The sequence below is a fragment of the Oryctolagus cuniculus genome, chromosome 10 (assembly GCF_051225735.1).
Source record: "Oryctolagus cuniculus isolate XC-2025 breed Fujian yellow rabbit chromosome 10, ASM5122573v1, whole genome shotgun sequence".
NCBI classification, from domain to species: domain Eukaryota; kingdom Metazoa; phylum Chordata; class Mammalia; order Lagomorpha; family Leporidae; genus Oryctolagus; species Oryctolagus cuniculus.
This window is the reverse complement of record NC_142876.1, coordinates 28,241,305-28,267,781: the sequence shown is the minus strand read 5'-3', so window position 1 is coordinate 28,267,781 and position 26,477 is coordinate 28,241,305. Positions and strand designations below refer to the sequence as shown.

Sequence of the window (26,477 nt, the reverse complement as noted above, 5' to 3'; positions counted from 1 at the left end):
CTCGGCTGCTCCGTTTGTTCAACAGCTCCTTACTGTTCGCCCACCCTGGGTGAAACACGGAGCTTGTGACTGAGGAAAGTGTCCCTCCAGGGGCTCACTCTCAAGAAAGGGTGTCCTGGAGTTGGCGCTGTGGCATAGCAGGTGATGCCGGCATCCCATATGGGCAGTTGCAGTCCTGGCTGCTCCACTGCTGATCCAGCTCCCTGCACCTTAGAAAGCAGCAGAAGACGGCCCCAGTCCTTGGGCCCCTGCACCCATGTGGGAGACCCACATGAAGCTTCTGGTTTCAGCCTGGCCTAGCCCTGGCCACTATGGCCATTTGGGGAGTGAACTAGCAGATAGAAGGTCTGTCTCTATTCTCCCTGTAACACTGATGTTCAAATAAAATAAATTTAAAGGAAAGAAAGGGTATCTTAGCATACCTAAGAACAAGGTGTTGCCTCTTGTCTAGCCTTCTTATGGATTCCTGACTGGTAGGAGAGGGACATGGAAGGGGCCAAAGATGACCAGAGGACCAAGCTGTGGGCCAGGCTTTCAGATCTCATGAAAGCAAGACGAGTGTGGTGCAACCTTGAACTGGAGATACACCCTGCCACTCAGCAGCTCACGTGTTTCTTCTTTCATCTGCCTTGCAGCACCTGTCCATTTTACCAGGTTAGAATGGAAGCCCAGGACCCACTAAAAAGGCTGGCTTCTAATCTGGAAAGTAGACTTCTCCACGTAGTGGGTACCTACCTGTAGACACCGATCTTCTAGGACAGGATTCCTTACAATGCAGGGTTACTCACACCTGCCCCTGCCTTCACCCCTCCTGTCTCACTGTGGGGAGCAACTCGGACTAGACTAAGTTACTGGAATTAAGACTTATTCTATGCATCTGCTCTCCCACAATATGGCGCTGGGAGAGAAGTAAACAGCTTCCGCACAGCTGCCTCCAGTTCAGCCAATAAACTGTAGGACTTGCTACTGATTGGAGAGCAGCGTACTCGGCGTGTGGGCAGCCGAGTTAGGATTGGCGGAGGAGGACTATAAAGGAGGAGAGAGACGGCATGCACCAGGAACATCTAAGGGGAACACCTGTGCAGCCCCCGAGAGAGCCGGCCGGCGGTGTGCCGCTCCCCCGCGGAAGTGGGGAAAGTGGCCAGGGGGAACCGCCCTTCCACGGAGGTGGAAGGGATGGTAGCCAACCAGGGAAGAACCAGCAGCAAACCCGGGGAGGGCCGAGCAGACAAAAGAACAGCGCAGGGTCCTGTGTCGTTCCTCCACGAAGACGGGGAGCGACATCTCACCATCACTTTTTCAGGTGCAAGCTCACAGGGAATCATCTAAGCAAAGTCTTTCCTGTCCAACCTCTAAAACACCGTTCTCCAAATTTGTTACACTCTACCTTATTCAGGGTAACAGCGTTTGAGATATAATTCACCCACTTGAAGTGTACAATTCCAAGGGTTTTGGTATGCTCGAAGCTATGCAGCCATCACAGTTATTGAATATTTTCAACACCCAAAAACAAACTCCTTGCCCATTATCAGTTCTACCCTATTGCATGGCAACCTGCACGCTCTACCCTAAACTACCCCTCGTCCACTTTCTGTACCGACAGATTTGTCCACTGAACAGAATGTTAGTTTCCAGTCTTCGTGCTAGCTCATTTCCCTGAGCGTCATCTCTTCAAGGTTCATCCATTTTGCAGGACGGACTGGTGCTTCATTCCTTTCCACAGCTAAACAACGCAGGACTCTGTGGATGGCGACATCACATCCATCTGCAGCCGACAGACAGCTGGTGCTTTCTCCTCCTGGGGGTTTATCAGTCACGCTGCCATGAAAGGTAAAGGATTTTATGGGGACATCTGGAAAGGGGGAGGGTTTTGGTGGATGGATGTTGCCATTTTTCTCATGCTAAATGTCTCACTTGCATTTAGCATGCAAGGAATAGTAGCTTGTGAATTTTCTTGAAGGACACTGAGTCTCTCTCACTCTGAGCCAGTTACAATGTAACTTAAATCAGAAGATGAGAAAGAGCTCAGGAACAACTCCAGTTACTCTAATCCATTAAAAAAAAAAAAAAAAAAAAAAAACAGAAGGAGACTAACTTCTCAGACTGCTCACTCACTGAGTACTACAGAACTCACTGTAGATTCTAAAAGTCTCTGAAGTCTTCAGAATGTCAGTGTGAAAACGTTTGAATTGTACTACACTGGCCATTCGAGGAACAGCTTAGGGAAAATAACTCACTCTCGTTTAGCACCTTCCAAGTGCCAGGCAATCTACCCGAAAGCTGACCCTAGAACAGCCCCAGGAACCAGGTCCTACAGCTACCATCCCTATGACATCACAGGTGTGGAACAGAGACACAAAGAGCCGCTGTGACCTGCCTGAGGTCACAGAGTCGGGTAGGTGGCAGCCTGGCTCCAGCACCCATGACCACACCATGCTACTGTGTGGGAAAGTAAGGGGGCCATCCCAGTAACGTGACATCATAACACAGGTCACAGTGGGCAGCATTTCAACTGTGCCTTTCAAGCTAACACACAGGTGAGCAGTTTTCAAGAATCACAAGGAAAGAGGAGGGGAGGAAAGTAGGTGGATATCTTAAGGTTTTGGACAATCATCTACGAGTGAATTACAAGGGCTGCTTTCACCTACGGTTAACACTTTTATACCCAGGCATTCCTGTAGCTCAAATGTTACGGCCAGCAGCTGCCCCCACGGGGCACACAGAGGGTAGAGAAGGCTAAGAACAGGGAAAAGCAATGACCCGCCCTGTCCACAACCCACCACTGGCCCCGCACTCCCAGTGCCTACGTGGGGACACGTGCACGCCTGGCTCTGTGGGCATCCACTGAGGAGCCGCAGGCTGCTGTCAAGCACGCACCACCTCCCAGATGTTGTCACAGCTGCGAAAACTTCCCGTGGGACAGAACACATCGCCTCATGCCAGCCCAGAATCCCTCTGGGCGGCGGGGAGCGGAGCTGCTAGAAACCCAGGGGCTCCAGAGTCAATGAAGACAGAGCAGCTGAAACGAAACACGTGGCCAAAAGCCACTTCTGCCGCTCACGGAGACCTTGGCCACGCCCTCTGCCCCTCTCAGGGCCCCTGCTGTCACAGGACTACAGGAAGAGCTGCCCTCCCACACCCCTGCAGTTGTGGCAAGGAGCCACGGAGTAAGAGAACAAAGGGAAAGCTACAGAACAACATAAACGCGTTACAAAGAACACGGCAGATCTTTCCGGGCGCTCTTGTGCCTGGCTGGGGAGGGGAGGCGCGACTCCGATGCTCAGGACTGCCCCTCCCACCGCAGGCTGTCCTGCCTCCTGAACCAACCATGGCTGCTGCAGCCCCTGCCCCCTCCATGCGTGTCCAACAGAAACCTCACATCTCCAGAGGCCTAGGGAGCAGCGGCACCCTCCTTGGGCTTCACTCATTAGCCCAGATTTCCTCCTCTACCAGATTTTAAAAGATTTATTTACAACTTATTTATTTGTAAATCTTAAAATTATTTATCTATTTATAACTCTGGCAGAGTTACAGAGAGAGAGAGAGTGATAGCTAAAGGTCTTCCATCTGCTGGTTCACTCCCCAAATGGCCACAGTGGACAGGGCTGAGCCAACCCAAAGCCAGGAGCCAGAAGCTTCTTCCTAGTCTCCCCTATGGGTGCAGGAGCCCAGGCACTTGGGCCATCTTCTGCTATTTACCCAGGTGCATTAGCTCGCTGAACCAGATCTTAAATGTGAACATTCCTCAGGGCTGTACAACTCCTATCCACCACCCTCTGAGACACACACACACAATTCACCCGTTCCTAAGGCTCCAAGTCCACCTGCAGGTCAAGACCTCGCTCAGCTGCTCCCTATGCAGCACTCTCTCTTCAGAGACCCAGAATGTGGCAGAGTAGCAGTCCCACCTGTGAAGGCAGCCAGAGAGGAGGTCACTCAGAATGCCTAACCATAGCATGAGGACTGCTGGTCAGGCTGGGAAGGGGCTGGCTTGGCGCAGACCAGATGCTCATTCCCAGGCCAGTTCTGGCAGCCCCTCCAGAGGAGAGGCAGACCCCAGGGTGTGGGCAAGCAATGGGGAGGCAGCTATCAAGCTCACCTCGAGGAGCTTCCAAACAGGGGTGTGGCCACCTCCCAGGGGGCCTGGGGTTCCAGCCCAGACAGCTCACCACACGGAAGACGCTGGAAAAGGAACCCCCTTCTCACCCGGTGAGGGGAGAGCCCCCAACTCCTCGTGCGCTGTGCTCCACCAGCATGCTCACAGCAGGATGAAAGTGTAAGGGGCTCTACAAACACAAGGAAGTAAAACACGAAATTTCAGAACAAGCCCCCACAAACCAGAGAGTCGCTGCTCTTGAATGCCGAGCTGGAGTTTGGACACACCAGGGAATTCTGACAGGTCAGCCTGTACCAGGACAAAGGAAACAGAGCTCTGGGAGTCCAGGGCCACTGCACAGGGAGACAAACCCAGAGCAAGCACCACTGACCCGACTCCCAGCTGGAAACGCAGCCAGGCAGACTTGGAAGAGCTCACACACCGATATCACCATGCCCTCAATGACCTATGACCTCTCGGGAACGCAAGGTCGGGGTGCAGCCGTTCTTTACTAATGAGAGAAGCCCGCTGGGTGCTGGGACTCCCCACCAACCCTCCTTGCTCTGTTACTAAGCACAAGGCATTTTCTCAAGACATCCCATAATTGTAAGTATTCTTGGTACTTGCTCTTCTAAAGAGGGTAATTCCCTTTTTAACCAAAGAGGACATTTTGTTCAACAGCAAGTCATTGATCATGAAGCATTTTATTTCCCAGTTCCGAGAATACAGAGGAACAAATTTATTTCCGTCATCTGTTGGCTGTAGGTACCCTCCTCCAGATCCCAACAGCACTGACCTACGGTGGGGCAGGAGCCGGGCAGGCTCAGAAAGCACCGGCTTGTAGCTTGTTGGCTGCGGTTCCAGGGGACACCAGTGGGGGCCTCTCGCATGGCCCTGCTGCATTGCCTGCAGGCCTTTTTGCAATGGTCCCCATCCAGGGGAGTCCTCGCCCTTCCCAAGTCTCTGCTGTTCACAAAGACCAGGTAGGTTACCTGGGCTGCACAGGAGCTTCAGCAAAGCTTGCGACCATGTCTTACGTAGAATGCCTGGAACACCTGAGCCCACACTGAGTCATGCAGTGAGGTGAGGCCTGGGCAGAGGCTGTTTAAAACCTTCCTAGGAGAGTCCCACGTAGCCAGGGTTGAGAATCACTGCAGAAGAGGCAAGGCATCTCTACCTCCTAACCAGCTTTCAAATTCTGCAACTTTTTAACCAAAGCCCACACTCAGATCCTTAATACACATTAAGATGTCAAAAGCCACCATTGGAAAGGCCATTAAAATTTGTGAATCTTAGGAGTGGGCATTTTCGGCATAGTGGTTAAGACTCCACTTGGGGCACCTGCATTCCGTATCCAACCGCCTGGGCTCTGGATTCCAGCTCCCCACCAGTGTGCGCCCTGGGAGGCAGCAGGTGAAGGCTCTAGCAGTTGAGCCCCTGCCACCTGTCTGAGACACCTGGACCGAGCTCCCAGCTCTGGCCTGACCCAGCTCCAATTGTTGTGGCATTTGGGAAATGGACCAGCAGATGGGGAGATCTCTCTCAGCCTTTCAAATTCATTTTTAAAAGAAGAAAACAGTGAATCGGGGGCAGTTGTTTGGCCAAGCAGTTAAGACACCAGATAATGGAGTGCCTGGTCTGATACCTGGATCCAGCTTCTGGCATACGCAGAATACAGGAGGTGGCAGTGACAGCTCAAGGAATTGGGTTCCTGCATTGAGTCTGACTCCCAGATTCGGCCTGGCCCAGACCAAGCCATTGTGAGCGTCTGGGGACTGAACCAGTAGCTGGCGGGGGAATCTGCCTTTGCTAATAAGTCATTTCCTAAAACCTGTAAAATACTTTTTATGAACACCAGTTCTGAGTCCCAGGGCACTCATCTGTCCCTGAGGTCCCACAAACACTGATGTAAAGACTTGCTCCTTTCAGAATCACTCGAGGAGCTTAAGACTGCAAGATTTGGTTCCATCCCCGAGACTCTGAACGAGGCATGGGAGCAGGGGTCCCCCAGCCGTTCAGCTGCGTACAGCACCACGGGCAAGCCGGGCCTAGCTCCACATCAAAGGACCACACCTGTTGTAAGTCAAACACTGACTGGGCACTGTTGTCCAGGTCTTACTATAACCCAAGAACTGCTGCAGAGCTAACGCAGCCTAGAAAACTGCCAGTCACACAGGACAGTGGCCACACTCAGCTCCATCTCCCACGGCAGAGAGGGGCAGCTCTGGCTCAGCCACCTTCCCACAGTGCTGGGCACATGGTGAGCGCGGGTCATCCAAGGGCAGTTTCTCCAAGGTAGAGCACGAACTCACGCACAAAGACGACTGCAGATGTGGCTTCCGACACTGCGTGGACATGGAACCATCCGGCTCCAATCTTTGGACACGCACTCTGATCAGCAGTGAGAACTGTGAATGTGTTTCCCCCAGTATATAATTACAACTCGTTTCCTATGCTATTGTATCAACATGCAGCACACATAGCAAACGAAGATTCTAAATTTTAAAGATGTGGGAAAATAAATTTTTAATATTCCCTCTACGCACTATCAGTCTTCTTCCAAAAAGTGGCACACCACAGCAGTCTGGAGACCACTGCTCCAACTGACAACTGCAGGCACCGGAAGGGGCCATCACCCCCGGCCACCTGCGTAAAGCTGCTCTCTGGCCTCCAGCACACACTCTGTGGTGTCTGGCTCACCGACTTTCAAGCAACTGGCTACAAGGGAATCATGTGGGTTCTGCAGTGCCATATATCCGCCCCTTCCTTAAGCTGAGGGATGGTATCCACCTGCTACCACCACACCGGGGCTGCTGGGTCACGAATGGTGCAATGTCACTCTAAGTGCACAACTGAGAAGCCGCTGGTTTTCTCCATACCACAGTGGGTGAGTCGAGACACAGTGCCATCGATTCTGCATTTCCTCTAGACAGGCTGAAATTAGAAGTTCGCAGTGGCTGGAAACCACAAACCTACCAAAATGTCCCAAAGAACTCTGCTGAGCACTAGAACTCGCCGTCTTTATGATCCTCACTTGACCCTGGAAGAGCTGTTCTGAGGATCATCTACCAAGGGGAATCCCACTCGACTCTCTTCTTTTGGACAGTATGAAGTGATACTGATAGATACTATGTACTACTTACTATCAGTACCACGCTGTGTCTGACATTCATTGAATACTTACTCTATGCCAGAAGCCATACTAAGCACTTTCCATTTATCAACCTACTTAACTCTAAGCATCTGAGGAGTCAGACGTGACCCTTATCGCCATTTTACAGAGGCAGGCATAGGGGCACAGCGAGGTGACCTTCTCAAACTCGCTCAAGGTTCCACAGCTACTGTTTGAGAACCCAGGCAATCCTGGGCCTGTCCCTGGATGCTGAACGCCTGGCTGGCTGCCTCACTTCCTAGTGCACCTCCCTTTGCTACTCTACTCAGGTGCACGGGCACCCCAGGTTTGTACCGGATCTGACTTCTGGGATATTAACTTGAAAACAGGCAGTTGGAAAAAAAGAAAAAGCGTGGTTAATGTGGCGTGAAAGGCATCACTATGATGTAAATAGAAATGCCATTTCGTCCTGCTAGGCGTCACATCTTATTAGCTTTTTCCGCTGAAAATTATTTCAGACACCTTGAAAAACTAAATCTTACTCACGTGTCATCACCACTGTTAATTCCAAAAGAAACCCACGTGGGCTGTCAGGTTTGACTTTGACATCAGAAAGAGGCTCTGTACAAAAACCGTGCGCAGTAACCACAGGAGCCTGCCTCTCCACGGTGCTGCCGCATACCTGCTCCGCACACTGGAACCCTCTGATGCCTTACGGTAAACAGGGTGCCTCGCTGAAGGAACTTGGCCAGGAGAAGCTGGGGTGCCTGCTGGGGTCCGTGCCAGCTGCCCCCACCCTCGGCACACACAGATCCGAGAGGGCGCCCAAAACAAGTCACGTCTGGCCAACTCAGCGTGCATGGGCTTTAGGGAGACTTAAAAGTACTTGGAAGCACCCAACCACACGATTAGTTCTAGAAGATTACAGGAGTACTACTGGGGGTTACTACTGCGCAGTGGAGGGGGGGGCACCAACAGGAATGCTTTTTTTCACAGGCAGAGTGGACAGTGAGAGAGAAAGAGAAAGAGAGAAAGGTCTTCCTTTGCCGTTGGTTCACCCTCCAATGGTCGCCGCGGCCGGCGTGTTGCGGCCGGTGCACCACGCTGATCCGATGGCAGGAGCCAGGTGCTTCTCCTGGTCTCCCATGGGGTGCAGAGCCCAAGCACTTGGGCCATCCTCCACTGCACTCCCAGGCCATAGCAGAGAGCCAGCCTGGAAGAGGGGCAACCAGGACAGAATCCGGCGTGGCAACCGGGACTAGAACCCGAGGTGCCGGCGGCGCTATGGGGATGATTAGCCTAGTGAGCCATGGCGCCGGCCAGGAATGCTTCTTAACAGATGGATAAGAATGGACACAACAGACTTGCAAAGTTTGCACATGCATCATTCTAGGGGTCTCATTCACCAGATGTCAACAGGGGATGCCTATGGAACAATGGACCACAAGAACAGAGGTGAAATGCAACATGGGTAACTGGAGAACCCTGCTCATTACGTAGGAAAGTCAATGGCACGTGTGCAGAATGGGGCAACAAATCTTAAAAACCATTTAAGCAGATCAGGGTCACCTGGTATTGGAGTGGACCTCAACAGAACACAAGGAAGCATTTGGGAGTTAAGGAAACATTTGTTATCTTGACTGAGGCGACGGTTTCACAGGGACACACACAGGTCAAAGCAGGTCAAGCTGGTGTGCAACAGAACGCGTAGCTGCGGGTCACTGCCAGCCCATCCAGTCTCATTACAGCCATAACACACCCAGCTCCTGAGCACGTGTGACAGAGAAGTGGCCCAGAAACTCGGTGGCTTGCAAACCAACCACGAGTCTACAGTATGAGAGCCTGCGAGAAGCACTGTCCCCGGGAAATTAACTTCATGGATTGCACCCATGACCACTGACAACAGCTGCCCAGCCCGAATGGTGTCTGTGGGTGACCAGGACGGGAGAGGGTCCACACTCATAAGGAGTGTCTGTGGGAGCCAGGATGATGGTCATCTCTGGTGCCTGTGGCCGTCAGCTGGTCAGAGCAGCGGTCTGCAAACTTCTTCCTCCTGTTCAACCAGGTTTTAGGGGAACGTTTTCCATGAGGATGCTCATTTCCTGTTGCCCTCCTTCCCCGCCTCCCGGAAGGCTGCAAGTTCTCTACATGCTCTCCGCACCCGCAGGGACCCAATTCAGCAAGACTCGCTCTCCCAAGAGCACAATCAGGACTTCTGAAGAGCCCCCGTCCCCACTGCACACAGCTTTCCCTCTCAGGGGCTCCAAACCCCATCTCCAGGAGGGCTCCAGCTCAGGCCAGGCTCTGCAACTCCCCCTCCCCCAGGGCTCCAGACAATGGCAACCCCATCTTTCACTATTAGTCACACCTTGGCAACGCGGAAGAGACAGATGGAAAATGGGTGCTCAATTACTTTGGCTACCTGAGCCAATGAATTAGCTTTGCAGTATCTCCAATCTCTTCCAGAAAACAGCACAAATAAAACACAAACAGCTCAAAAAAGCAATCAGACCCCAGCCAGCTCAATGAGACAGCCTGCTCCCACCCAAGAGGCTGGCAAATGCCTCAGACTCTCACCTGTGTGCCATTTCAGATGGCTCTGAACCATGAAGGGAAAGACCCATCTCTGCGGGGCCTCAACGCTGCCCTGGGGACCCGAGTGTGCTCTGCTCTAACCAGACCGTCTGGGACCATCAACAGACATGACTCAGGGAGGGGGTACAGCATATCAGCTGCTGCAGGAGACTTCAGGCAAACAGTGGCCTGGATTCCATCTTTACCCCCTTAGAATCTTCATGGCCTCGGGACACTGCTTAATATCCTTAAGGCTCTGTTCCTTACCTGTATCACGGAGATAACTAACCTCGTGTGGCAATCATGAGAACAAAATGCATTCGTGTGTCAAATGTTTCTATTCTTCCTTAAGCACCAATCGTATGCACTGCAGGCAGCATGGATGATACAAGAAACACCACTGGACCACACAGCATCACCCTTGATAATCTCATCATTTATTCCACATAGGTTGTTCATAACTGACAAGCTATTTTCCCAACAAACTAAGCTTCTTATGAGGTTATTCTTATTCTAGGGAAGCTTACAGAAATGTGAAGGAAAGGATTATGAAATAAGATCCACCAGAGAAAAATGTTCCTTTGAGCATCCCTTGTATCACATCATCTTCTTCTCCAAGAAGCTCTTTTCTCCAATGCTCTGGGCCAGTATTTCCTGAACAGTGTTGCTCAGAATGCGAGTCCCTTGAGATCCAACAGTTCTGTGTCTAAGTATAGGATCTGTAAACCCAGCACAATGCATCCTGATCTCAGAGACTCAGAATGCATGTCCACATCAAGGCTGCCTTCATGGGAAGCTCTGCCTTAACACAGAGATTTAACCTGGTCAATCCAGGGTTTTCCAACTCCTTTGATCACCTTGGTGCCCCGTGCTGGTAGAACACACTTCCCTCCAAAGGCCTTCACAGTCCAGCATCCCTCTAGGTCCCCGCATCGCCAGTCCACCAGTTCCCTACAGATCCACTTATCAGGCAGGTTCAACTGGCCTGGGCATCATCTCCTGACCACGCCCTGTTCACAACAGCTCTGAGATACAATTAACACCAGCCACCCCTGTGACGTTCCTGTGACGTTAGTAATTCAACTGTTTAGTACGGTTGTGCATCCATCACCCTCACAACCCACTGTGGTGCACTTTCATCGCCAGCCAAGCTCACTCTCCACCTCCCTCAAGCCTCCAGCCACAAGCAACCTCATCTACTTTCTGCCCTCACAGATTTGCCTACTCTGGTCATTTCAGATAAACAGAATCAAACAGTATGTGGCCTTTTGTATCTGGCTTCTTCCAGTCCACTGTTTCAAGGTGCACCGATGTGATAGCATGTATCAGTTTTTGGCTCCTTTTCATGGTCAAGTACCCTCCCCTCTTGGGTGGGTATCTCCCACGTTCAATTTCACCTTTTGGCTACCGTGAACCATGCTGCTGTGACCATCTGTGTATTTTTGTGTAGACGTATGAGTACATTTTTACGTCTCTTGGGCGTGTGGGCTTCTAAGAACGAAGCTGCTGGGTCATAGGGAACAGAGTTCAACCTTGGGAAGAACTGCTGACTATTTTCCAAAGCAGCTGCGCCAATTCACATCTCCACCGGCAGCGAACGAGGACTTGGACCTCTCCCCATCCTCTCCGACACCTGTTCATCATTTCTGTTTGACTTACGGCCACCCCAGCAGCTCACTGGCTTCAGGGACCAGGCCATGGGGTTCCCAGTTTTGTGATGGCCACGCCCTCCAGTGTACCATGATGCCTCCCCCCAAATCAATACCCAAAGTCCTGCAGTTTCCTTCACACACCTGTGACATACAAATGACATGGGCAGAGCTCCTACCCATACTTCCTGTGGTTGTGGACTTTCTGGTCCACAGATGGGTGTCTCTCTCCAAACAGTGAGCTCCTTAGGAAGCGGGGTGAGGTCTTATACTTCTTAGTGGCCCTCAGTTATCAAGCAACTGCTACTTCACAGACATTCATGGATAGGATCTGAAGTAGTCGCTGAGGCTGGAGTTGAGGGAGTCACAACGTGGACTCGGAGAGAGGAAAGCACAGTGCAGAGCTGGGCAGCTCCTCATGCAGGGGCAGATTCATGGCTGTCTCCCACCCTTCCACCCTTCTCTTCCTTCACTAGGAATCTGCATTTACTCTCAAGTCCAGACTTGGTGAATACGACAGAGACAGGGACAGTGTGCGAGCCCCCCTCCATCACTGGTGTCTCTTCCTTTGCTAGCGCCGCACGGCTGGAACTCCCAGGAGCTACAGAGATCTGTGCTGAGGCCACCATGCTCTCACAGTGTCGTTCTCACCCCTGATTGCATCAAGAGTACCGTCCCGGCATGGGTGGTTGGCCAAGGGGTTCAGCTGCCCACATCTCACGTCAGGGTGCTCGGGTTTGATGCTTGACTTCAACTTCTTGCTATTGCAGGGACCCAGTTATTTGAGATCCCTTCTCCTGGCACAGCCCCTGGCCAGGGGCCACTGTGAGCACTTGAGGAGTGATCCAGTGGGGTGGAAGCTTTCTCCCTCTCTCAGCCTCTCAAATTAACCTTTTTAAAACAAGGCGGACTTCTCGTGCACTTATCAAGAAAAGCCTGGAGACAAACAATCACTGAGTCAGTCTTCAAATACTGGATGTCACTCATCTTTTTTAAAGATTTATCTACTTTACTTGAAAGTCAGAGTTACACAGGGAGAAAAGGAGAGGCAGAGAAGGAGGTTTTCATCCGCTGGTTCACTCCCAAAAGGACTGCAATGGCCGGAGCTGCACTGATCCAAAGCCAGGAGCTTCTTGCAGGTCTCTCATGTGGATGCAGGGACCCAAGGGCTTGGGCCATCTTCTACTGCTTTCCTGGGCCATAACAGAGAGCTGGATCGGAAGTGGAGCAGCTGGGACTCAAACCAGTGCCCATATGGGATGCCGGCACTGCAGGCAGTGGCTTTACCCATTATGCCACAGCGCCGACCCCGGATGTCACTCATTTTAATCTTGTCCACCCTTTGTTTCACGCAGCTGCTAGGGGGCTCAGATTCACAGCACACTGCACCGAGCTGCGCCTACCTGAAGCGCATCGTTCCTTCAGCAATGACGAGCCAGGAGGCGCAGTGTGCTCAGCACTGAGTGAACGTGCTCTAGTACTCGCAGTGCACAGGGGCAACCCACACTGGAAACACAGCAACACCTTCCCCGCTTCTTACCAAGGCGTCTTCTCCTTCTCGGCTCAACAGACTTCGCTGGGGCTTCTAGTGCATCCCTTAGATCGATAACAGAAACCCTGAGCTGCTGACAACAGAACTAATTCAAAAATAGCTCTCTCCTGTGGCCACGTATGCTAGTCTTATACTTCTAACACACTTTCATGAGCAAAAATCGAGTGAGAACTTGAGCAAGAATTATTTAGCTACACTCTGAGACCCAGGAGGTAGAGCATAACCCTTAAAACCCTAATGCAAATCCCTAAGGTGTTCCTGGTCCAGCTTTTACATCCAAATCCCTTCTTTGTCAAGGTTATTACCCTTGGCAGGATGATCTCACCTCCAGCTCACCTCCAGCAGGCGTGAAGAAGGATCCAAACCAGCAAAAGGGCCCAAGTGTAGAGTAACCATGGGCCCAGCTCCAGGCAGGGGAGGGAGGAACAGACACCGAATCACGTGGCTCTTTGAGGGGATAAAGGTGGGGGCTGGAAGACTCTCAACCCTACGGGGCCTCAAGGTGCCTTTGATAAAGAATAGGAACTTCTGATGCTTCTAAGGACAAGGAGCCGAGAATGGGTGAAAAGCTACCCAGTGACATCCACACCAGTACCCGTGATACCTGCTGACGTGGAAGAAAGTCGTTAGAACCAAGTTACTCACCTTCATTCTAGACAATGAAGAAATCCCCCCCCCCCCCACACACACACTTTGGAAGTGGAGGGGCAGCCACCGTCCTCATGTGAAACAAACAGACTCAGCCTAAGTCTCAGAGCCCACCCAGTCCCCATCTCCTTCCACTGTGCCATGCAGTGTCGGCCAAGCAGGGCCGTGTGCTGCATCTCACACTCACATTCCTGTCTCCACACGATGGCCCCAAACTGCAGTTAGGAGGAGGGCATCAGTAACGACAGATCAATACAGGATCTGGTCTTCCTTACGCATGAGAGGCCAAAGGTTGCAATCACTCCACCTCCACATTTTAAAGAAATTAAGCAGTCATGAATCATTCTATTAGATTTCTCAGTTTTTCCATCAAGTTTTGAATATGATCACTGTATTTCTTTAATAAAGTAGGGCTCACATATATTGATCTCTACATTCTGTGCTGAACATTGTAAGTCAGTAAGGAAAGCCACCAAACAGCCTTCCCTCATGGAAATTTGTGAGGCTGAAAATTAAATAGGATTCTCCTCTCACAACACCACTCTCTTCTCTTCAACTGGCCTCAACAGCCCTGCTCTCCAAAAAGGGGCTTTGATAGGTTGCTAGCTTTGTAAGATGCTCTCCAGGGGGCTAGCACTGTGCACAGCAAGTTAGGTCACCACTGTGCCGTATACGCCCTGTATCTCCTGTTTCCAGTCCTGGCTGCTCCACTTTGGATCCAGCTTCCTGCTAGTACTCTTAGGAAAACAGTAGGAGCTGGTCCAGGTACTTGGGCCCCTGCTACACACGTGGGAGATCTGAAAGGCGTGCTGGACTCCTGGCTTTGGCCTGGCCCAGCCCCAACCACTGTGGCCATTTGGAGAGGGAACCAGCAGACGGAAGAGTCCTTCTTTTTGTTGCTCTGCCTTTCAAATAAACATTGTCTCCAGAGGTGGCAAGAAAGATATGGCTGAAAGGAATCACCCTTAACTGTTAATTGGGATAGGCATTTCCATAGCTTTAGGCATTAACAGGCTAACATCATCACCAATCACAGAGCTTTAAAAAAAAAAAAAAAAAAAAAAAAAAAAAAAAAAAAAAAAAAAAAAAAAGACAGGCAGAGTTAGGCAGTGAGAGAGACCGAAAGGTCTTCCTTCCATTGGTTCACCCCCCAAATGGCTGCTACGGCCAGTGCTGGGCCAATCTGAAGCCAGAAGCCAGGTGCTTCCTCCTGGTCTCCCATGCAGGTACAGGACCCAAGCACTTGGGCCATCCTCCACTGCCTTCCCAGGCCACAGCAGAGAGCTGAACTGGAAGAGGAGCAACCAGGACAGAACCGGCGCCCCACCCGTGACTAGAACCCGGAGAGCCAGCACCGCAGGTGGAGGATTAGCCTAGTGAGCCACAGTGCCGGCCTCATTTTCTCTTGAGAGAACTGTACCCAGCCTGCAGGGCTAGAAAAAAGGAGATGCACTTAAGTCCCTAAACAGAACTCAACTTCCAGAGGAAAAATCCAAAATCAGCATGCACAGCTGCTAACCTGGAACTTCTATTTTTGCTCCCAAATGCCTGCCCCTGAGCAGCTGTCAAGGAGTCTTCAGGGAGCGCCTGTGAATCAGGCTGGGCAAACGGATGGGATTCCACAGTCCAGGAAGGGAGGAAAGAGGGCCAAAAGGAAGTGGAAGAGAGGAAGGCAAGGGATCGCTCCACTGCTCAACAAATGAGCTAAGCCTCAGCCCACTCTTCAAGTTCATGTCTAAGTTCACAAGAGTAAGATGAGGACGACGAGCAAGGAGCCAAGACAGAACCTGGGCTAGCTCTGCTTCCAAGATGCTTCCTCAATTCCAACACCGCCCTCACCGTGCGCCTCAGCCACAACAGACAACAGAAACGCCACTCCCTGCCGCTGACCACGAGGAGACAGCCGGGCCGAAGCCCTTCTCACCTGGCCATCTGTTTGTAGGCTTCCTCCGCCACGGCGAAGATGTGGGGGTCCATGTCGCCCATGTTTTGGCCACTGTAGGCGTAGATGACATCTTGTCCATAGATTGGCAACTGCTCGTAAGGATTAATGGCAACAAGCACGATACCTGTGAACAGACGAGGCAGTCAGAGCCCAGCAGCCAATGGCCACCTGGCGTCCACTTCAGGTGCCCAATCTCATCATCCAACCACAGATGAGAGGGGAATGCAGCCGGGCTCAACCAGTCAGCCGGTGACACAGGGCTCACCCGACTGCTTCTGTGCCAGTGCCTGCTGAGGCCAACGATGATTAAGACACAGGCCAGGCCTGCAGATACCCACAGCCTGGAACAAGTGAGCGTGCATGCACACATACATGTACACAGTCACCAAAACTTAAATTCCATTTTTAATATAAATTTTTAATGATGTATTTTAACTGAAAGGCAGATTTAAGGAAGAGATGGAAAAAGAAAGATCCTTCCGTCCTCTGGTTCATTCCCCCAGATGGCTGCAATGGTTGGGGCTGGGCCAGGCCAAAACCAGAAGCCTGGAACTGGAACTCCATCCGGGTCTCCCACATGGGTGGCAGGGGCCCAAGCAATTGGGTCATCTTCCCCCCAGCTTTTCAGGTCTATTAGCAGGGAATTGGATTAGGAGTAGAGCAGGGCCGGCGCTGTGGTGTGGTAGGTAAAGCCGCCGCCTGCAGTGCCAGCATCAGGTCCTGGCTGCTTCACTTCTGATCCAGTTCTCTGCTGTGGCCTGGGAAAGCAGTAGAAGATGGCCCAAGTCCTTGGGCCCTGCACCCTTGTGGGAGGACCCAGAGGAAGCTCCAGGATTCAGATTAGCACAGCTCCGGGCATTGGGGCCATCTGGGGAGTGAACCAGCAAATGGAAGACTTCTCTCTGCCTCTGCCTCTCTGTAACCCTGCCTTTCAAATAATAAGTAAATAAATCTTAAAAAAAAAAAAAAAAAAAAAAAAAAAAAAAAAAAAAAAAAGAACAGCCAGGACTTGAACGGACATCCACATGGGATGCTGGCATTGCAAGCGGTGACTTAACTTGGTAGGCCACAGCACCAGCCCCCAAATTGAATTTTTTTTTTTTTTGACAGGCAGAGTAGACAGTGAGAGACAGACAGACAGAAAGGTCTTTCTTTTCCATTGGTTCACTCCGCAATAGCCGTTGCGGCTGGTGCGCTGTGGCCGGCGCACTGCGCTGATCCGATGGCAGGAGCCAGGTGCTTCTCCTGGTCTCCCATGTGGGTGCAGGGCCCAAGCACTTGGGCCATGCTCCACTGCACTCCCAGGCCACAGTAGAGAGCTGGACTAGAAGAGGAGCAACCGGGACTAGAACCTGGGGTGCCAGCGCCGCAGGCAGAGGATTAGCCTGCTGAGCTGCAGCGCCGGCCCCAAATTGAATTCTTAAAATAGATACAGGCAAATCTTTAGACATTTAACTCCACTAAAAGGTATTAGTGATATTTAAAATCCCATGCTGGAATTAAAGTCTGGGAAAGGGAGTGAGTTTTTTCACTTGCGTATAGGCTATCTTAAATACAATTTGGGATCGACAGTAAGTCTTACATATCTTAAGATCTCACCTTAGCTCAACCAATTACCATGTAACTCTGGCAATTCATCTCCCAGCGCTTCAGTTCCCAACTATAAAATGGGAATAGAGAGAGCGGGCATCTAGCTTGGCACTTAAGACGCCCGTGTCCCACATCAGAGCGCCCAGCTTCAACTCCCTGCTCTCTCAACTCCAGCCCTCAGCAACGCAGATCTTGGCAGGCAGCCATCCCGGCTCAGGTGACTGGGCTCCTGCCACCCTCATGGGAGCAGATTTGAGTCCCCAGCTCCTGGCTGGCTCTGGCCTCAGTCATGCCCCGATACTGTGGGCAGCTTGTTCTTCCTCAAGGGAGTAAGTATGTACGTATGTGCACGTGTGTACACGTGTGTGTGTGTGTGTGTGTGTAAAGTGCATTTACCTGCAACGTCCTAAGAAGAAAATGATTGAGGGGGACTAGACTCACGCCTTGCTCAGCAGCCACTGCGTGTTTGCTATTTTTGAATCCACAACTCATATCATAGCTTACTGGGGTGTCCTCCCCCTTACGTCTTTTGTTTCTAAAAGGATGCTCCACAATGATGCACACGATAATGCAAAGTGACTGAGCAATCAGGCAACCCTCCCCAGTTCAGAGCATCTTTTGTGGGGGGTGAAACAGGTGGTGTTAGAGAAGGCAGACAGAAAAAAAAATGTCAGTCTGATCTTCGCGGCCAGACAGGAACACCTCCTTTCCATTCCTCCCAGGCTGCCTTCTGGGTGTTAGAGCGGACAAAGAGTGCTTTTTCAGTCACTGGCAGATGGAGATCCAACAACAGCAAAGATCCCCGTCCAGGTGGGAAGCATCCCGGGCTGTGCACCCTTCAGGGGTGTGGAGAGAGATGGGGGACAGCAGGTGTGGGCACAAACATCAGGTCTGGGGTAAAGGGCCAGAGGACCAAGGGGTCACCTAAGTCCTCCTTCCATGACAGCCTGCCTGGGAGGACAGCCTGGGACAAACATGAGGCCCAGGACACTGACAAAGGCCCCGGCAGGGCTAGGCCCTGGGGGAGCCCTCCAGCGTGGCGCTGGTTATTAGGGGCTGCTATGAGGGAATCCTCCAGCATTGGTTATTAGGGGCTGTGTCAGTCCAGCTCAGACTGTGAGCTCACACATCTTCCCACAATACCCGGCCCTCTCCAGGGAGAGGCCTGCGCTGCACCAGGCACTGCATGGCTGAGGGGGAGGAGCCAGGGGCCTCAGGGCGGGGCACACACTTGAGGATATCTCCTGGCCTTTAGAAACGGAAGCTGGGGGCCATTTACCCAACTTTTCTCCTCAAAAGGGAGGTCTTTTTTTTTTTTTCCTTGATGGTCCTGGTAGCATTTTTAAAGTTTAAGATGAGGGTTATTTTTTAAAGTCTTATTTAAAAACAAACAAAAGCAAAAAACCTCAAAGGCTCTGGCAACTGCCAGTTTTTTTGAAAAACTCCAAGTGGCCACCGGGGGCGAAGCAGCTTTCAGGAACTGAGGTCAAGGTAGCGGCCGCTCCCGACGTCCGTCTGGCTGCACAGCGCAGCCTTGCCAAGCCACTGACCTCCCACCTCCAGCCCCAGGCGCAACCTGAGATGGCCCGCATGCCCGGTACTCGAGGCAGGGCCCCCTCACCACGGAGACTGAGACCCAGGCAACTCCCTCCGGGATTGCCCCCCCACAGCCCAACTCCCCAACCAAGTCCTCAGCCTGCCTCTCACACAACAGCTTCTATTTCTATTTCTGCCATGTCACTTAATGCTCAAAAATTTTTAAACAAAAATTTAGGAAGAGAAATCAAAACTTGCAATGTGGCAAAAAGCAAGTTCAAGAAAGTCGGGTGTGATAACTTCAGGACTTCTTGTCCTAAGCAGTTGTTAGGGATTTAGCTCACTAGTTGAGCAAATAGTCATCCAACAGCATCCCGGTACACAACCCAGTGAGCCGGTCAGAGAGAAGACAACCATTGCAAGTAGAAAGCAAAGCAGCCAGGTGGAGATGTGTAGGTGTGCTTTCGGACGCGAGAGCGGGCACCGTGAGGCCCTGGCTGCTCTCCTGCCACTCGGAGGACACAGCGAAGCCACAGGGCACGGTGCACTTCCTCCTGGCTGAGCCGTGATTAACACCAATCATCCCCCAGACACCAGGGCAGCCTAATTAATCCACTGATTGCAAGCCTTTCAGGAGTCTCAGCTGAGAGGCCCTTATGCACGAGTGTGGAATTAGGACTCAACCATTTGATAAGCCTGAAGACGGGAAGAACCATCTGACATCTGCAGCCAACAGGTGCCCCACTTACCACAGTAGGTGTAGATATGGTTGGACTCCAGGAAGCGGACCTTCAGATTGTGCAAAACCGCAGGTTCGTGGAGATAGCTAAGGGCAGTGAGGTCATTTTCCCCAACCAAGATGTCTGGATTCCGTAAGAAGGGCAGCTGGTTGCTTTGGACATCGATTGGGTACTCTCGAACCTAAAGGAATCCAAGCAGCAGACACAGAAAGGAACAGCGGTGAGGCACGCAGCCCGTATTCAACGTCCTGCCTTCTTGGCTGTTGTGAGTGATGAGTGTAACGTTTTAAAGTGAGGCCAGCTGAACACAATACCCGTGTTCACATGAGACCAGCCCAGGGGCAGAGTCACTGACAACATAATCCCAATACATTCAGGTAGGACCGATAAGAAATCCAGGAAGACGCACCAGACCAAGAGAATGTTCTATTGCTTCCCAATGACAGAGCACTGGGCCACTGAGCTGCCACAGGGCTCTGATCTCTCCCCTGCAGGAGACCTCCCTGGAGGGGCCACATTTAACAGCAGTGCCTCCTCACTCCGTCTCACCCATCGACCAACATGCTCGCTTTCGTCTGGATTACCCTGCAACTGATGAGCTGCCTCCGGCAGAGGCCTCACGTGGTGCCATTGCACGTGTGTTTCTCTACAACCCGACTGCAAGCTGCTCTCGGGCAGTAATTCTGCCTAGACCTGAAGTACAAGAGAGACTCGGGAAGACCGTGTCACCAGGGAGCAGGCTCACACATTTTAAAGTCACAGCTCAGATGGGAGAGGTCATCTTCCTATCCTTGGCACAGCGTGTGGACCACGTAAGTACCCAACAGAGTGACAGTATTTATAACTGACAACATATGTACGTATGCATGCAGGCATGTCTCATTTAGAAGGTGGTAGGGGTTATTCTTCAGATTTTTTTTTTTTTTTGGACAGGTAGAGTTAGACAGTGAGAGACAGAGAAAAAGGTCTTCCTTTTCCGTTGTTTCACCCCTCAAGTGGCCACTACAGCCAGCGCGCTGCGCTGATCCGAAGCCAGGAGCCAGGTGCTTCCTCCTCCTGGTCTCCCATGGGGTGCAGGGCCCAAGTACTTGGGCCATCCTCCACTGCACTCCCTGGCCACAGAGGAGAGCTGGACTGGAAGAGGGGCAACCGGGACAGAATCTGGCGCCCCAACTGGGACTAGAACCCGGGGTGCCGGCGCTGCAGGCGGAGGATTAGGCTAGTGAGCTGCGGCGCTGGCCTCAAACATTTCAATAGGAGGAACTTGGCTGCCCACTAGGTGTTGTCTGGGTGTGGAATTTCTTAGTGTTCTAAAGAATCACCAAGGGAGCGCATGAAAAATTTCATGAACCCAATTTATGTCTGAAGCTCTTCAGTGAGACCCAAGAGTAAGATTTTACAAACACCTCAAGGAATTACGATACAGGTGGAGTCTGGATCACACTCTAAGCGTCATTGTCCTATACTTACCCTTGAGGAAATTCTCTGAACAGTGACAGTTCACTGGAGTAACAGTACCACTGTCCTGGCTCATCCTCACATTTAGAGGGACTAAAGCCACCAAGTCTTAAGACATATTCTAGGGGTCGGCATTGTGGTGTAGCAGGTAAAGCCACCACCTGCATCCCATATGGGCGCTGGTTCAAGTCCCGGCTGCTCCACTTCCAATCTAGCTCTCTGCTAGAGCTTGGGAAAGCAGAAGATGGCCCAAGTCCTTGGGCCCCTGCACCCGCATGGGAGACCTGGAGGAATCTCCTGGCTTTAGATTGGCACAGCTCCAGCCATTGCAGCCAATTGGGGAGTGAACCAGCAGATGGAAGACCTCTCTCTCTGCCTCTTCTTCTCTCTGTGTAACTCTTTCAAGTAAAGAAATAAAAAAAATTCTAAAGCCAGGAATCACAGAACTACAGTAAGGGTGCTAAACCAGGCAGAGTAATGAACTGTAATAGCAGATTCAGAAATAAACGCAAGCATATACGGAAAATTTGTGCATGATAATGTTAAAATGCAAATAAATGGTTAGTAGGAATCATTAGAATATTGGCAAGTTAAGTAGCAAACAATTTGGAGGAAAAAATAAAAACAAGCCAGTATTCTCACTCCCTCATACCAAAATAAATTTAGATTGAACAAATGTAACAAAGAATACCAAAAAGAAAAACAGTAAGAAAAACAGGAACAATATTTGTGTGAGTGTTGGCAGAAGAACTTTTGACGTTTGGTGCAAAGGCCAGAGCTAGGTAGGCAAACACTCATCAGTGTGACTACAATGAAGAGCTTGAAAAGTCACAAAACACATGGGTGGCAAAGCCAAATGGGAGAGGGGCAGGGACTCTACATTCCATGAGTTCATGACCACAATATCCACAAGCTTCAGAACTCAGAGAGCCAACACCCTAACAGAATCAAATCACCAACTAAGAACCACAAGTGGACAACACACAAGCTATTCCAGATGAAGACACTAGAGTATCAGCATAAAGAGCAATCAAGGGCCAGGACAAGACCTCCCTAGGAACAGCGTGGGAACCAGGTGCACCACTGTGGGTGCAGGCGGCTCCACCCCTCCGGAGGGCGTCGGGTAACAGGTGCTCGGAATTTTTCATCAACAGCTGCTTCTTCCTTGGCCTCGGTCCTGCTGGTGAGCAAGGACACAGACTCACTGAAGCTTTAAATAGTAAGGCTCAAGCAGACGGAGACCCCTACGGACAGCACAGCACCTGCCCAGGCATCCTGCTGAGGATTAAAGTGTTACAGAGGAAGGAGCCGAAGAACTCCACATTCATTTATTTTCTTAAATAACAAAAGTGTCCTTTTAAATTTATTTTTAAATATTTATTTGAAAGATAGAGGGAGGGAGGGAGGGAGAGAGAGAGGTCTTCCATCCGCTGGTTCCCTCCCCAATTGGCTGCAATGGCTGGAGCTGCACTGATCCAAAGCCAGGAGCTTCTTTTACATCTCCCACGTGGGTGCGGGGGCCCAAGACCTTGGGCCATCTTCCACTGCTTTTCCAGGCCATAGCAGAGAGCTGGATTGGAAGTGGAGCAGCCGGGACTTGAACCAGTGCTGTAGGTGGTGGCTTTACCCGCTACACCACAGCGCCGGCCCCAAGAATTCTACATTTAAAACTACGCATTCAAGCCTGCCTGGAGTGACGTCCCCACCAGACACGGGTTCTCTCCGTGGGATTTTCCTCCTGGTGCTGGTTTCTTTTCTCAGGTGAATGTAGGCCCTTTTCCTTCTGTGAAAAGCTCTTATTTATGTTAAACTCTGCAGACAGAATTCCCAAAAGGTGGACTGTGAGTTGGTTTTCATCCCACTGGGTTGTGGCACTGCCAGTCTCCTTCATCCACCGAGTTTGGTGGTGTCACTGGGCCCCTCTCAGGTCCCCCCTGCTGAGCCACTCTGAAGGCTTCCTCATTCACTACCACAACCCTGCAGCTCTCCCCCAGCTCAGCAAGCGGCCTACCCCTCTCTCTACAGACCAGAAAGCTGGGACCCGAGCCCAGTGTCTCCAGCGCCCAAGACAGAAATGCCGGCATCTTCCTTTCAAAGATGCATCTCCTCCCAAAAGCCTCTCCCCGCTCCAAGCACATGGAGGCCAACACGCGCCATCTTGTGGGAATGCAGTCCACCAGTGAGCTAGTGGTGCTGGCGACAGTGAAACTGATAAGGAACACAAGTGCCCAGAGCAGCAGCAAAGACACAGAGCTGCCCACTCAGCACCCGGAGCTGCGGACGCCTTGTGTGTGGACACCCAGAGGGGAGGAGGCCACCAGAGCCTTGAGAACAGATGGCTCTTCTGGCACAAGAATGCGATTCCAGGGCTGCCCAGTGCCCGGCACGGACGGCAACTGCTCACCGAGTATCTGCAACCATCACCAGGTGCGGCCCACGCTGCAGCACTGGACAAGGCTCCTTATTCCTGAGTTTACGCACCGGGTAACGTAGCCCAACACGCCCAAGGCAGAGCAGCACCAGCAGCTGGACGGAGACCGAGCAGTCCAACAGAAGTCTGTATTTTACATATTCTTTTACATTTCCAAAGCTTTCCAAGGACAGATTTACGTCAATAACTTAGATAAGACTGACTTTAAATGATTTGCTAAGATGGAGCCTGATGCCTTTGCCCTGGCCTCACAAACCTTAGGGTGGCCTTGGCTATGGGGGCGGGGATGGCACACGTTGCTTTAGTAAGGCTCCCACGTTCTCTGTCTTCCTCCCTCCAAGTCAGATCTCTGCACACAGGGAGTACTCCCCATCTGGGAGGCACCTATAAGGTGGACACAAATTCAATGGGGAAATGGCATTTAAAAGCACAGCTGGGGGTGGGGGGCATTGAGCCACTTTGAGTCCCAGCTGCTCCACTTCCAAACCAGCTTCCTGCTAATGCGCCTGGGAAAGCAGTGGAGGATGGCCCAAGTGCTTGGGCCCCTGCACTCACGTGGGAGACAAGGATGGCGTTCTGACTCCTGGCTTCAGCCTGACTCAAGTCTCGGCTGTAGTAGCCATTAGGGCAGTGAACCAGCAGATGGAAGATCTCTGTCACTTTGTTTTTTAAATAAATCTTTAACCAAATGCACTGCCAGGGAAAGGGGAAAAGTTTCCCCTGCCACTAGAGGGCATGAGCTGAGCGGACTGAAAAGGAGGGAGGACCAGGAGATAGAAGGCTGGACCTGCACAGTGCTGCGTTCCAGGCAAACCATGCAGGAACTATACCTGTCACCATGGTTTGCGTCACTCAAATGCCCAATCCAGTTTAAAAGCGGAGTGCTGGGGCCGGGCACTGTGGCATAGAAGGTTAAGCCTCCACCTGCAGCGCCAGCATCCCAGCTGCTCCACTTCCGATCCAGCTCCCTGCTAAAGGCCTGGGAAAGCAATGGAAGATGGCCCAAGTGCTTACACCCTTGCACCCATGTCGGAGACCTAGAAGAAGCTCCTGGCTTCAGATTTGCTCAGCTCCAGACATTGCGGCTATTTGGGGAGTGAACCAATGGATGGAAAACCTGTTTCTCAAATAATAAGTTTTAAAAAAATCTTAAAAAAAAAAAAAAAAAAAAAAAAAAAAGGCAGAGTGCTGTGCTAAGGGCTGGTGCACTCAGAAAGCTGACACCCATCCCGGGTCTGGGGAGAATGCAGTGGAAGACATCAGACACTGTCCTTTCCCCCAAGGACTTTACCATCTTGGGCCCCTGCCACCCACACTGGAGACCCAGACGATGTTCCAGGTTCCCAGCTTCAGCCTGGCCCAGCCCCAACCATCACAGCCATTTGAGGAGTGAACCAATGGATGAAAGATCCCCCTATCATTCGGCTTTTCAAATACATCTTAAAAAAAAAAAAACCTTGTGTCATTACAGGTGAAATGCAACGGACACAGAGACAGATGCTGCATGAAGGCACAAGCATGAGGCCCCGAGCAGCCTCCGAGTGAGGAAGTCAAAGGTTGGCTGCAGGCCGGGGAGGGGAGACGGGGCAGTCAGTGGGACAGGGTCAGTTTTGCAGCACAAAGAGGGTCCTGGAGCTGGACGGTGGTCATGGTTGCACAAAACTGAATGCCACTGAGCTGTACACTCAGCAACCATTAACGCTGGGGCAGGGGTGGGCACAGCCGTGAAGCCACCACTTGTGATGCTCGCATGCCGTATCAGGATGCCTCCATTCAAGACGTGGGTTCGAGTCCCACCTCTGCTCCTGATTCCAGCTTCCTGCTGGTGTGCACCCTGGGAGGCAGCAGGAGACGGCTCAAGTGGTTGGGTCCCTGCCACCCACACGGGAGACCCAGATGAGTTCCCAGCTCCTGGGCATTTAAGGAGTGAACCAGCAGTTGGGAGGACAGTGTTCCTGTCTCACAAAATTTAAATTTTTTCCTAATTGTTACTATGATAGATTTTATATTTACACAAGTTCTCCTTACATAATAATAAATGAGCAGGCCGGTGCCGCGGCTCACTAGGCTAATCCTCCGCCTAGCGGCGCCGGCACACCGGATTCTAGTCCCGGTAGGGGCTCCGGATTCTGTCCCGGTTGCCCCTCTTCCAGGCCAGCCCTCTGCTGTGGCCAGGGAAGTGCAGTGGAGGATGGCCCAGGTGCTTGGGCCCTGCACCCCATGGGAGACCAGGAAAAGCACCTGGCTCCTGGCTCCTGCCATCGGATCAGCACGGTGCGCCGGTCGCAGCGCGCCGGCCGCGGCGGCCATTGGAGGGTGAACCAACGGCAAAGGAAGACCTTTCTCTCTGTCTCTCTCTCTCTCACTGTCCACTCTGCCTGTCAAAAAAAAAAAAAAAAAAAAAAAAAAATGAGCAAAAGCAGAGAAAGAGAATACCTTGGAGGAACAGTGAGAAGCTGAACAGGTCAGCCCTGCTACAGCTGGGTTAGCAGCATCGTGTATTCTAGGAAGGACCCTGACTCTGACCCTTCGCTGCTGCAGTGAGACCCATCAGGGGGCAGGAGGCTGCTGGGGTGGGTTTCCCAAACAGCCTGGAATAGCGAAGCTGGCTTCAGCCTCACAGGAGGCTGCTCAGGCACTCAGGGTGCAGCCACGTGGCTCCTGCCCCAGGCCACAGCTCCACCCCCTCCTAACGACAGCCCAGAGCCAGCCGTGGACAAGTCACAGCCCAGGAGCAGCCAGGACAGAGGCAGCTGCTCAGAGCCCATTATTTCTCAAGAGCTGCTGATGTCCGGCCCTGGGCTTCCCTTCGGGGTCCACACTGGCCGGAGCAGGGGAGAGGAGAGAGGAGCCCTGGGCAGCTGCCAGGATGAGTCACCCAGGGCCAGCTTCCCTCCCAGCCAGGCAGGCACCTGTCAGCACCACAACAGAGCGTCCCTCACTACCTCCCTACAACTTTCCCCAACACCTGCCCACTGACAGAATCAACTGAAGAAATCTGGAGTGAAAGAGGCAGCGTGCGAGTGGGCGGGGTGGGGAGTTACTCAGCACGGTAAACAGACGCCATCTGTCAGGAGCTGCCTTTCTCGGCGCACAGCGGCCGGCCAGGAAGAGGAAGGCGAGTGGATGCTTTCTAGCAAACTCGC

The 26,477-nt window shown here is 51.9% G+C and overlaps 1 protein-coding gene across 2 annotated transcripts in view; it reads right to left on the bottom strand.

The window, feature by feature from the left end:
- Positions 1 to 26,477, bottom strand: part of MYO5B (myosin VB) — a 329,807-nt gene that overhangs the window by 172,020 nt on the left and 131,310 nt on the right. For both annotated transcript variants that reach the window (XM_070050187.2, XM_089305758.1), the window contains exons 3-4: positions 19,452 to 19,623; positions 15,556 to 15,700 (exon numbers count right to left, since the gene is read on the bottom strand). In XM_070050187.2, the coding sequence (XP_069906288.2) occupies positions 15,556 to 15,700; positions 19,452 to 19,623 (317 nt within the window). The remainder of the gene's footprint in view (positions 1 to 15,555; positions 15,701 to 19,451; positions 19,624 to 26,477) is intronic.